We start from the raw sequence: 12,786 nt of genomic DNA on the forward strand, positions 1-12,786 counted from the left end.
TGCTCTGCTCCAGACTTTCTGAGTCTTAACAAAATGTCCAGGTGATTCCTGCCCAGGGAAGTTTGGGACTCGCTGGTCTACCTGCCTTATCGACGTGGGGCCAGAACTGTGCCGTCTGCAGGGTGTGTGGTCTGATCAGATCACAGCACTGGGGGTCCAGGGTTCAGTCCTGTTCCTTTCTCTTCTACGGCCATCACTCCCTCGGTGACCTCATCTGTGCTGAAGGCTTCAAATATCATTTATGTGTCACCTCCCAAGTCTATTTCTCCAGCCCAGACATTTCCCCTAATCTCTAGACTCATCTGTCCAACTGCCGGTCCGATGACCTCACTTATATTTCTAACAGACATCTCAGCTCCAGCATCTTTAAAATGAGTATCTGTGAGGCCCCCCTCCCCTCAGATATGCTCCTTCTAGAGTCTCCCCCATCTCTGCTAACAGCACCTCCATCTTTCTACTTGTATCCTCTGAGATGCTGGGGGTCCCTGACTCTCACATCCCAGACTGACCCATTAGGAAACGCTGTAATGTCCACCTTCAGGACGTACCCAGAACCCCACTCCCTCTATTCCCACCGCTCACCCCCAGTGGCAGCATGTCCAGCCCGGACCCCTGCAGATTCCTCCGGCTTCCCGACGGCCTCCCTCACCCAAGTCTGTTCTCAGCACCGCAGCCCCAGCCGTCCTCTGAAAGGAGGTCACACCATGTACCCTTCTGCTCCTAACTGTCCTGTACCTCCCACCTCACTCAGCGCACAGGTCACTGCCCTCTACCATCCTCCTGGCCACGTGGTCTGGCGGCACCTGTCTCTTCTCCATCACTCTCTGCTGCAGCCACACTGGCCTCCCTGCTCTTCCCAGAAACCAGACACAGTCCTGCCCCAGGGCATTCCCACTGCAGCTTCCCTGCCTGGAAAGAACGTGCCCAGACGTCCCCGTGGGTAAGAGCCTGAGCACCCCAATCAAAATAGCCGTCTTCCCTTTCTCCACACCCCACACTCTGGATCCCTTTCCCCACTGCATTTCCCCAGAACACTTATCTCCTTCTAACATACACACCTTCCTCGTTTACTGTGCTTATAGGGTATAGTCTGTCTCTTCCCACTGGAACAGACGCTCCCCAAGTTCAGCCACTTTTATGACTTTACTTCAGTGATGTTTCCCAGAAGCAGAAACTGTCATACATCTGGCACATGGCCAATGTCAGTGAAAGATCAGTGACAGCGTCTCCCTGTTCCAGAGGCAGTGTCTTTATTAATGTAGCCTCGTGTGGTCACACAGCAGCCTAGCCATTTGTCCCCTCCAATCTTTCCTTAGGGAAAGAAAACTTTGTGGGACTGTCCCTCTTTGGGGTTGAGTTCATTTATCCTAAGTCTCTATATTTGGTCCTTGTAAGCTGGGTCTGCAGTCAAAGAGGAGTAATGATTCCTCATGGGAGGAATGACTTAAGCCAGACGGGACCCCACTGGGACCCCCATGAGTTAACATAATAAAAGTCAGGAGGTAGCCATACCCCTCCTCCTCACCATTATGGGAAGCTGCTAATGCATGCCCCAGTTGTCCTGCACTCTGCTATGCAAAGGACTTCTTAGAGCGATAAGATATCGCTGTTCCTGCTTAGCTCATGGGATGGTTTTACCTTGTGAGACTTGCTCCCCCAGGGGGTTGAACACACCCACCTTAGTCGCCTGGGGACAATAAACATTGGTTGCTTTGGGACAGATATCTGGGAATTGAAAGAATTTAAAGGTGTGGTATGAGAATTTCGCGGACCCTGCCTTTAATCTTGTGATGCTTATTGTAAGAAATCAATAAATACTCACGACGACCCGATTCGGGGCTCCGGTCCCTTGAGGCTGCGAGTCCCTCGGTCCTCTGTGATTTAACTGTATTTGAGTCTCTGTCTCTTTATGATAGTTTAACCCTCGCCGCCTCCCTCATCTTCCCACTGCTTGTGTTGTGCAGGTCGCAACAGCCTCGGGTCAAATGCTGTTTTGTAGCAGCTACAGCGCCAAGTCCCCTCACACTGGCATCAGGGCCACCTCCACTTTTCTCACAGGTGCTGCTCTCCCCCCTCCCCACTTATTTCTCCCACATCTGCCCTCCTGCTCACCACAGCACAGTTACGTTTCACTCCAGGCAACAGTGAGACTCGACTTATGGGTCCTATTCTCCAATCAAATATAAATAAATCTAAAGCAGACTCTGCTTCATAAACCCCTGAGTTTGGACTGGGGCCAGCACTAGAGCTCAGGGCAGGGAGAGAGGGCTGCGAGCAGAGCAGAATTCCAGCAGGAACTTATCTAAGATGGGAAATCACGGGATCCCTCCTCTGCTCATTCCAGACTCTGGTTCCTCTGATAGTTTGGGAAAAGGTGGAAAGAACCATCAAGCCCTGGAAGGTGGCGAGAGCTGGATGAGTCTGAAAATTCCTCTCTCGATCCACAGACTCCTGTGTGCAGGGTCCCCAGCCTTCTGGGGACAATGACAGGAAAACACCTCCTGCTGCTGACTGACAGGGGACACCAGAGGAGAATGAGACCAGGATACGTAACAAGAACAAACACAGTCAGATTCCTCTAAAGAAACAACAAATGAACACCCAGAAGATGGGGGCTGAGGGCAGGGGCAGGCCTGAGCCTTGGTGACCTGGCCACACGAAGCCGTCACTAACAAGACCAGACCTGGGTGATATTCGAGTCCCTGTGATCACAGGTCCTGTTGGGACAAGGTTCTACTGAAGGGACGAGGACAAAGGGGCAGAGAGGTGACCCCGCCGAGGAGTGACCACGTCAGAGCCCCCGACGCACTGAGCACCGACTGGGCTCAGGCTGCGTCCACGCTCGGTCCTCACAGCCTCTCCTGTCTCCACCTGCAACAGACTCAGCACAGCAAACACAGGGATTCTGGAAGGTTCTCAGGTCTTCCATTTATTTCCTCTCCAACTTTAGGATTTTCTCCTTCAATTAACCCTTCATGGCAAGAACTGAAAAAAACAGATTCATATCCAGATTCCTATTTCCATAGGAAGTAAGAAGCTGCTCCTCAGTGTAACATGAAGTAAAGGCGGGGATGGAAACAGCCTCTGCTGGAACAGGACAGTGGGTCAGGGAAGAGACTCGGTCAATGTGGGGAGGGGGCGTGGAGGGCAGGGGGCGGGCAGTCTCCCAGCTCCTCACATGATGCGAGAGGAACGCAGACACATTCAGATGCCCTTTGCAGAAAGAGATCAGAGGTTCCTGTGTCACAAAGTGGAGGCAGGAACAAATCTCTCACCACTCAGTCCCCACGAGGCAGCTGTCTCACGCTGTAGAAAAAATAATCATAAACAATTCAGGTTAGTGGCTGGAAGTGGTGACATTCTCAACAGTCCACTGTTGCTCAAACTGTCCCTAAGAATCCCCAGTACGCAGTCCTGTCCCCTCTGTCGTCCCCCCCCCCCCACTTCAGGCCTCCAGGTCTAACCTCTAGAAGCCGTGAGGGACACATCAGAGTCCTGGGCACTGTCACCGTCTGGGAGAGAACAAAACAGGATGTGGTCAGAGCTCAGAGCAGATGTGGCTAAAGGAGGAATTATGGGGGTGTGTGAGCTCCCTCAAGGGTTTCCATCTACACTCTCCCAAGGGTCTTAGGGATCACCCCCCTCCATACTCACCTGCAGCCTGAGCATAGCTCCCTCCTTTTCCACCTGTGGGAAGAAAACATCACGTGAGAAACTAGGAAGGAGGCAGGACCATGAGGTCCTAAAGGAACCCCCTAGTCCTGGACCCCAGAGAAGTTTCCAGAACTGTGACTACAGCCTCATGGCAGGATAAGGAAACCTGAGGAAAGTACGTGTGTGGGGACTGGACCAACCACCCTCGTGGAGGTCTGTCCTCAGCAGGGACTATTGAGAATCAGGTCCCCATCACCAGAACCATCAAGGTGATAAATCTGTCCCTTATTTTCACATGTGCGTTAATAAAGTGTTAGCAAATAGGGCCCCAGACTGGGAAAGCACACGTGTGTGGATGGTCCTTCCCACTAAGGAGGCAGGACACACGTCCACCTGGGGCGTGAAACCCTCCAATGTGACAAGACACCTCAGTCCCCGCCCCTTCCCTACCTGAGCGCTTCCTCCTCCACAGCACAGCTCCAGTGACCGCAGCTCCAAGGAGGACCAGCCCAGCAATGATGCCCACCACCAGGCCAGCGGGGATGGCGGCCTGAGGAGGCGGCTCTGGAAGGGACGGGAAGGTGAGGGCCCTGACCCCCAGGCCTCAGCCCCGACCTGACGTCCTCCAGAGGCCCCTGCTTTCCCTGAGAAGAGGCTCTGTGCCCCCGGCCCCCTCCGTACCCCATCTCAGGGTCAGGGGCTCGGGCAGCCCCTCGTGCTGCACGTGGCACGTGTATCTCTGCTCCTCTCCAGAAGGCACCCCCACAGCTGCCCACTTCTGGAAGGTCCCGTCCCCCGCGGGCCTGGTCTCCACGAGCTCCGTGTCCTGGGTCAGGTCCTCCCCATCACGCTGCCAGGTCAGGGTGATCTCCGCAGGGTAGAAGCCCAGGGCCCAGCACCTCAGAGTGACGTCACGGTCAGAGGTGCGGTGGTGGGTCACGTGTGTCTTTGGAGGCTCTGAGGAGAAGGGTCAGAAAATTCAGGACCTTTGCATCCCTCATGGGACACTCCAGCAGTGGGCATGTGACCATCCGAGAACCATCAGGACAACTTGGGTGGGGGAAGGGAGCACAAAACCCACACACCAGACTCGACATAGGCATCCGGGATAATCTGTATTTTTTAGAAAGTTCTAGAATCAGGCTGAGACAGCCCAGGGCAGAGACAGGTCTCCGATGGAGACAAAAGGGATTCCTGGTCCTGAGCTGGGTGGAGGCCACATGACTCAGAAAAGCTGGGGTCACAGCTCAGTCACACTGTGTGCGGGGCAGCGAACAAGGCCTGAGGCAGAAAGTCCCCCAGGTTCCCAGAGCAGCTGCCAGAGTCACAGGGAACCGCTGATCAGTTATTTCTGAGATGGTCCCCCCTCCACCCCCTGAGAGACTGCACCCCTAACTGTCCCTGAGAGAAGGGGGGCCCTTTGGGTCGCTCTCTGGTACCGGATCTGAAAACCCAGGTGGACTCCATCTCCCGGGGTCGGGGAGTGGGTGTCCTGGTGTTGATCCCATTTCCTCCTCTCCTCGTAGGAGGCCCCGCGGCCCCTCTCACCTGAGCGCTGCAGCAATGTCTCCTTCGTGATCTCCAGGTGTCTGAGGAGCGACTCCACGCACCTGCCCGCAAAGTAGCCCCTCCATTGCTCCGCAGCACCGGCCTCCTCCCACTCGCGCTGGGTGATCTGAGCCACCGTGTCCGCCGCGGTCCAGGAGCGCAGGTCCTCGTTCAGGGCGATGTAGTCGGCGCCGTCGTAGGCTAACTGCTCGTACCCGCGGAGGAGGCGCCCGTCCGGCCCCACGTCGCAGCCGTACATCCTCTGAATGGTGTGAGACCCTGACCCCGCCCTGCCGTCAGCTCCGACCTTTAACCCCGCCCCGTCCACCCCGCAGTGATGGAGCCTGAACTGAAAATGAAACCGCGTCAAAGTCCCCGCGGGCTCCTCCCGGGTGGAGGGGCCGGGCGGGTCCCGCAGCCTCGGGGTGAAGCTCGGACCCGGAGACTCGGGGAGACCCCGGCCCGTCCGTGGGGGTCGTGACCGGGACCCGGGCCGCGTCGCTCACCGGCCTCGCTCTGGTTGTAGTAGCCACGCAGGGTGTTCAGGCTTCCTCGGTCAATCTGTGCGTGAACCTTGGCTTTCTGCGTCTCCCGGGCCCAGAACCCCGGCTCCACCTGCTCCATGTGCTCCATCCACGCCGCCCGCGGCTCCTCTCTCGGACTCGCCGCGTCGCTGTCAAACCGCACGAACTGCGTGTCGTCCACGTAGCCGACGGAGATGAACCGGGGCTCCCTGCGGCCAGGCCGGGACCAGGAGGTGTGGAAATACGTCAGGGAGTGGGAGCCTGGGGACGGGGACGGGGAGGGGCTGAGACCCAGGCGACCCTCCTCCCGGCGCGGGTCCCAGTCCGAGGGCGATGGGCCAGGAGGGGCAGGGGGCCCGGGAGACGGAAAAGGGGGGATGGAGAGGGGAGGGGGCGGGAGACCCGGGTGGGCGACAGCAGTGGGCGGGACACGGGGCGGGGTCAGGGCGGGGCCAGGGGTTGGGTCTGCGCCGGGCGGTGGGGACAAACCTTCCCCGGGGTCCCCACCGGGCGGTCCCCTCGCTTTACCCCCGGCGGAGACCGATCCCTCCCGACCCCGCACTCACCCGCCCGGGTCCCCGTCAGGCCCAGGGCCTCCGAGAGCAGCAGGAGGAGGGTTCCGGGGCCCATGACCCGTATCCTCGGGGCCTGGGGACAATCTGCGAGCGGGCGGGTCCGTGGAGACGTTGTAACCGGAAAGGCGGTGACACTGGTTGGCTTCTCTAGAACCGGACACGCAATGGGAGTGAGAACTGGGGCCGCATCACGAGTTTCCAGACAGGAGGACCCGACACAGGTTGTGAGAAGGAGAAGTGAAACCGCGGGGAGGTGGGGAGTCCCCAACACTGAGCTTCCCCGCCCCAGACTCCGCCCTCAGGGGACCTGGGACTCTGCCCTGACCCCTCCTTCTGCACGGAGGGCTCTGTGTCACACTGTCACCCTGAGTCCTGACCCAGGGGCTGTCTGAGGAAACCAGGACTCAGCCCCTTTTCCTCCTCTTCTCTTCCCGGAATCCCTCTCCCAGAAATGGACGCCCTGCCTCCCACCCTTTACCTCTCCCCTGGACTCTTCTGGAAGAAACACCCTGTCGTGCGGGGAAGCCTGCGGAGTCTCTGCTCCCGCTCCCCATACAAGAACGCAGGATATGGTGAGGCCAAAAAGGAACACCCACGGAGCCATAGGCAGGGGAGTCATACCACTATGGTCTCACTGGAGGCTGGGTTCACTGGACGTGCGACCTGCTGTCCGTTTTGTCTGCAACCCACCGAGGACTCTCTTTCACTCTCCTCCCCTCTCCTCCGTAGCCACAGCAGTTATATTAGCGGCTAATTGGCTAACTGGCTACAGCTGACGGCCATCCACTACCCGAGCCAGCACTCCTCCACATGAGGCCGAGAGCCTGTAAACTACTCTCTGGGGCTCTGTCCCCACACATCCCCAGGGAACTTGGTGCCACAGAGTGAGCTCGCCCTGGGAATAGAGGAAGGACAGGGCTTTTCTCTTTAACCCCGGAGAGGTTGTGCCTGAAAACACCAGCTGGAGATTCTCACAGAGACCAGTCTCCTTGTTGTTTATTAACTACAGTGGGGAACAACCTTGGAAACCCCTGATCACCAGGAAGCTAATCTGTAAAACCTGATTTGTCCCCCTTGGTGCAGAAATGTGTGTAAACAGCGCTGCAGCCAGACTCTCAAAGCTCCTAAGTCTCACTTTCCCAGACGGTGCACCTGTGACTCCGGATGTTTCTTCTGTAAAATGATCTTCATTCCACAGCCCTGAGTTTGTCTGTTGAGTCCCCGCATCCTCAATACAAAGAAGCAGTGGAAGCAGTTTGTTACTGTGCATTTCAACGAGGAGCATCTACAACCTCAAAGCTGCAAGTGTTCAGTGCAGTTAAAATGTTTTTGCATCTCCTATTTTTATGAATAATTCACATCTCAGCAGTGTGCATATTTTATTGGGACACATTATTATTTTAAAACTAATTAGCATGAGGAGGTGATTAGTTTTTAGGCAGCTCCACAGAGCACCCCGCTAGGTCCTAGATAATTTACTGAAGATCTATAACACAACTTATTTCAACCTGAGAGTTCCACTGCTTTAGGATTCTTAACCTCTGCCTCTTTCCCTCCCCCTGCTTCTCCAGCCCTTCTCTGTCTCTCTCACCCCTCAGGCCCTCTTCCCCCCTTAGTCCCCACCACCCTCTCAGTCCTGATTGTGGCACTAGTGCCACCCCCCCTCCTGCCAGCCACGGACTGTTCTCCCCACAGGGATCAGGGATCCTGCTAACGTCAGTGAGGCTGTGTCATTTCTTCGCTAAAAACACTCCAGTGGCTCCATCTCACTCTGGGAAGCTTCTAGAATGTCAGGCACATGAGCACAGGGGCTCTGGGGCTACTTAAGTCAAAGTTGTATCCCAGGCATATGAAGCCATTCCTGATAGTGGGCAGTAAATGATTTGTTGAATGAATGATAGTATTAAAATTTATGTCGTATAAAACCATAAACTGAAAAATACAAAAAAGTTAGGAAACATGTTATTATAAACTAGTGTACATTATCAGTTCATAAATTCATTACAGTATAAAAAATGCTGTGTGCTTATTTGTTGCACAGTTGAACCTGTGTATCAGTTTTCTATTGCTGCCTAACAAATTCCACAACTTAGTGGCTCAAAACAACACCCACTTATTTGCTTACAGTTCCTTAGTCAGAAATCCAGGCCCGGTGTGGATGGGTTCTCTGGTCAGGGTGTCACAAAGCCGTGTGCTCATCCTGAGCCCAGGATCTTCCTCCAAGTGTATATAGAGATTGTTAGCAGAATTCAATTTTTTCCAGTTGTAGGTCTGAGGTCCCTGTTTGCTTGACAAGTGTCAGCGAGGGGGGTGCTGCCCCAATACTTAGTGTCAACCAGCAGTCTTTGCCATGTGGCCCTCCATTTTCAAAGCCCCCAGTGGAAGAAATGTTTCACACTGAATCCCTCTCACACTTGGAATCTTTTGGGGTAAGGGAAAACTCCAGTCAGTAGTCACCTAATTAGGACATTCCCCATGGATAGTCCCCAGATCTGAAAGTCAGCTGATTTGAGACCTTAGTTACATCTGCAGAATCCCTTTTCAGCACCTATGTTAATGTTTGAATGAATAATTGGGGGGAAGTGAATTACCAAGGTGCTTATTGGGGACCATCATAGAATCAGCCTAGGATGGCCTGTTCTTCCTTGTATGTTTATTTCGGTCACAGTTGGAGTGAAATTCAAGTAAATGGATTGTGAATGGTGATAAAAAGCATCCTGTCTGTTAGCCATGGAAATTCTTTTTTAATTAATTTCAGGTGTACAAAACAATGTCATAGACATTTACGCCCCTCACAAAGTGATACCCCCTCCCTCAGTCTGCTACCCCTCTGACATCGTATGTAGCTGTTACAATTCCACTGACTCTATTCCCTATGCTGTAGTCTACATCCTGTGACTATATGTATATATATTAAATTACAGTTGACATTTATCATTATTCAGCTTCAGGTGTACAGTACAGTGGTCAGCCTCCTACACCATCCATGAAGTGGTCTCCCTAATAGGACAAGTGTACATCGAATACCCTACAAAATCTTTACAACATTGTTAATCATATTTTCGAAATGGAAACAACCGAAATGTCCATTTGTAGACGACTGGATTAAGCAATTGTGGTACATTTATACATTGGAGTGTTACTTGGCCACAAAAAAGAATGAAATGTTACCATGTGCAATGATATGGATGGACCTAAAGAACATTGTGCTGAGTGAAATAAGACGGAGAAAGACAAATACCGTATGATCTCACTTATATGTGGAATCTAAAAAATAGAATAAATGAACAAACTAAACAGAAACAGTCTCAGAGCTATAGAGAAAAAACAGTGTTGCTAGGTGGGAGGGGGGTGGGGCTGAGGAGAAGGTGAGGGGATTAGAAAGCACAAGTTGGTAGCCATGGAAGTTCTTAAATTTTTTTTAAGTTTTTATTGGGGAAGGGGAACAGGGCTTTATTGCGGAACAGTGTATTTTCCATGATTTTTTTCCAAGTTGTTGTCCTTTTCAATCTTAGTTGTGGAGGGTGCTATTCAGCTTCAAGTTGTCCTTTCAGTCTTAGATGTGGAGGGCGCAGTTCAGCTCCAGGTCCAGTTGCCGTTGTTAGTTGCAGGGGATGCAGCCCACCATCCCTTGTGGGAGTCGAACCGGCATCCTTGTGGTTGAGCGCCCACTGGCTCATGTGGGAATCAAAACTGCAGCCTTCGGAGTTAGGAGCACTGAGCTCCAACCGTCTGAGCCACGGGGCCGGCCCGAAGTTCTTAAATCTTAAAACCAAATGACATGTTTCATATAATTAGTTTAGAGCAAATGAAAAAGTACAGTAATCCATTCTCTCTTTGGAGACTGTGTTAGTCGTGTGTGACAGCATAAAAATTACCCAAAACTTAGCAGCTCAAAAAAGCAAATGTGTATTATCTCCCACAGTTTCCCAGGGTCAGGAATGCAGGAGAGGTTTACCTGAGCGCTTCTGACTCAGGGCGTCTCCCAAGGTTGCAGTCAAGTTGTCAGCCAGGGCTGCCTCATCTGAAGGCTTGACTGGGGCTGGAGGACTCGCATGAAACACGGCTCACTCATAGGGCTGTTGGAAAGGGCCTCATTTCCTCCCATGGTCCCAGGAGGCCTCAGTTCCTAGTCATGGGGACTTTTCCATAAGGTGGCTAATGACTTAGCTTCTTCCCTAAGAGCAGTGATGGGGGGGGAGGGGAGAGAGAGAGAGAGAGAGAGAGAGAGAGAGAGAGAGAGAGAGAGAGAGAGAGAGAAACTGCAGTGAGTTTTATGTCCTAGACTCAGAATCACACACCATTACATCAACCTGATGAGAAGTGAGTCATTAAATCCAGCCCACATTCAAGAGAGAGGGACTTCCTCCACCTCTGGAAGGGAAGAGTGTCAAAGAATTTACATACATATAAAATTTACAATTAAACTCCTGCATATTGTTTCAGGATTTTATAAAGCATAACCCTTCTTTTATCTGATCATTTTCTTTACTGCCTTAAATTTCACTCTTACAATGTAGTGATTAAAAGTTTGAGACAGAGAAAGGAGATACAACAGTATTTGGAATTTTTTATTGCAGATGCCGTTAATAACAATGTTCCCTACAATAAGCTGCAACAAAGTTGAGAACATACAATAGCTGATCACACAGGTTAAAGCCTGAACGCCATAACGTTAATGCCTTTACAATAACTGTCTGCTTTTTCTTAGAATTTTCACATTTGTTTCATTAAGAATGTCAGAAGTATTGGTTAAATGCCAATTTACTTGCTCAACATCATCTTCAAAAATATTTACCTAATGAAGTCGATTTTCAAAATGTTAGAAAAATGTGACTCTCATGCTTCAGTTTATCCTGACAACAATTTTGGTGTGAGGCAGTGGGCAGCGATGGGTACCTGCAGTCTAGGGACAAAGTGCTCCAAGTCTGGCTGTCCGGGTGGCGTCCTAGGATAAATGTCACGTCTTTCACTGTGTTTTTGAATGAGATTTGGTAGAAGTGATTTGGACACCAATGTGATTCTAAAAAGCACTGTTGATACGTGACGCTGAAGTTTGTGTTAAATCAGCTCTGTTGCGTCTTCATTCACACTCTCAACAATGATTTCCTCCTTATAACGTTTTCCAGTTTAAGTTACATTGATCGACAATGTGCGTTTCTACTTCTGTAAAAGTAGTTAATTCAGTTGTGAGGTTAAATGTAAGTAACACATCAAATCCTTCACAGATAGAATCACCTTACAGATCACACTGAACATTGTATCCCAGAAAATCTATAGAGATGCCAGTGACCACATGACCCATTTCTAGCCAAAGCTGTTTCCTGTGACACCCCAGCCGTCTCTCTGACATGGCTCATAACAATTGTCTGTGGCTTTGTTCCAAGGTGGGTAGTTCTTTCTAAGGATCATTGCAATAAACTTTGGTATTTCTTTTTCTATTTCCTTATTAAAAAATTAACCAGGAATGGTTCACAAGTCACAGTTTGAGAAATGTCAGTTTAGGAATTATGATCAAGTAAATACCTGGGCACACACCACTGGTGTCAGAAACGGAACCTATGAAGAAGCCACTGTGGCCGCGTCCCCCATCCTGTCCTTCAGATGGAACCTCTATCTTGAGTCTTGTGTTTTCTATTCCCTGGAGATTCTCTGAAGATTTTACAATAAGTGTATATATCCCCAAACCAAATATTATTTCCTTTTGCTCGTTTTGAACTTCCTGTCCAGTGAACTCACCGCATGGACCCTTCTGAGACTCAGCATTACGTAGGGAGTTACCCCCACGTGTGAGGGTGTCCTTCATTTGTTTTCACTGCTGACGTCTTACATTTCATGCTGACACCACACTTTCTCTGTTTCCCTGCTGATGCATAAGTGGTTATCCCAGTTGCTGTAACATGAGTGTGCTTGTCTCCTGGGCACAGGCAAGGGATTCCCCAGAGAGGACGGTCAGGAGGGAAGGCTGGGTACAGGGTTGCGAGCTTTAAGCACAGGAGGTAAGATGAGGTGCATTTGATTTCTGAAGTGCTTGTGCCAATTTAAACTTTCACCAGGAGTGTGTAAGACCTCATGTTGCTGATGGGTCTGTTCTGAAAATAAACCAAACTCAGCTTAAGTAGAGGAATTAAGAGTTGAAGGTCAGTTTCTTGATTGCAGAATCACCCAGACATTTTCTTTTCAGACAATTAATTACTTTCTTTTCTTTCCACTTATTCCATATTCTCTCGTTGTTAACATATACACCCAGATAATGCTTCCTTTCAGCATAACCGCATAGTATTATTTTGTATGTTTGAGATACCTGATAATGAGAATACAGGAAGGAGGGAAGGAAAGAAGGAAGACAGGAGAAATGACACAAGAGAATAAAAGAGAGAACAGGCAGAGAGGAATTGGAAACAGTGAGTGCTGATAACATTTTCAAAGTGCAAGGAAATAGGGATGGAGACTCATAGAAACTTAAGAGAACTTTAGTAGTTATC

The 12,786-nt window shown here is 51.0% G+C and overlaps 2 protein-coding genes, 1 long non-coding RNA gene and 1 pseudogene across 6 annotated transcripts in view; 1 reads left to right on the forward strand and 3 right to left on the reverse strand.

The window, feature by feature from the left end:
* The window catches only part of LOC148758874 (di-N-acetylchitobiase pseudogene), a 63,288-nt pseudogene extending 62,470 nt beyond the window's left edge, over positions 1 to 818 (reverse strand).
* Positions 819 to 2,903: 2,085 nt separating this feature from the next.
* On the reverse strand, positions 2,904 to 6,510 carry LOC148758876 (popy Class I histocompatibility antigen, A-1 alpha chain-like). Of its 4 annotated transcripts, none has more exons than XM_088795851.1 (8): positions 6,293 to 6,509; positions 5,709 to 5,987; positions 5,203 to 5,481; positions 4,336 to 4,611; positions 4,105 to 4,218; positions 3,655 to 3,687; positions 3,465 to 3,512; positions 2,904 to 3,306 (listed from the first exon to the last, which is right to left on the reverse strand). In XM_088795851.1, exons 1-8 carry the CDS (start codon positions 6,354 to 6,356, stop codon positions 3,302 to 3,304), a joined length of 1,098 nt encoding a protein of 365 aa, XP_088651977.1. In that variant the 5' UTR covers positions 6,357 to 6,509; the 3' UTR covers positions 2,904 to 3,301. The 4 variants fall into 4 exon arrangements, with proteins under 4 accessions (XP_088651977.1, XP_088651979.1, XP_088651978.1 ...); XM_088795853.1 differs by having other exon boundaries at positions 5,709 to 5,935; positions 6,293 to 6,437; XM_088795852.1 differs by lacking the exons at positions 2,904 to 3,306; positions 3,465 to 3,512 and having other exon boundaries at positions 3,635 to 3,687; positions 6,293 to 6,510.
* LOC109439084 (patr class I histocompatibility antigen, A-126 alpha chain-like) overlaps positions 2,904 to 12,786 on the reverse strand; it is a 72,989-nt gene continuing 63,106 nt past the window's right edge. Inside the window, exon 9 of the transcript XR_016020355.1 lies at positions 2,904 to 3,084. The gene's annotated coding sequence lies outside the window, so the exon portion shown is untranslated. The remainder of the gene's footprint in view (positions 3,085 to 12,786) is intronic.
* On the forward strand, positions 6,573 to 9,028 carry LOC148758877 (uncharacterized). The gene is made up of 2 exons (XR_016020361.1): positions 6,573 to 6,873; positions 7,385 to 9,028. It is a non-coding gene; the product is annotated as an uncharacterized LOC148758877 (long non-coding RNA).

This window comes from Rhinolophus sinicus, chromosome 2 (assembly GCF_057876585.1).
Source record: "Rhinolophus sinicus isolate RSI-liver-muscle chromosome 2, RSI-T2T, whole genome shotgun sequence".
NCBI lineage: Eukaryota > Metazoa > Chordata > Mammalia > Chiroptera > Rhinolophidae > Rhinolophus > Rhinolophus sinicus.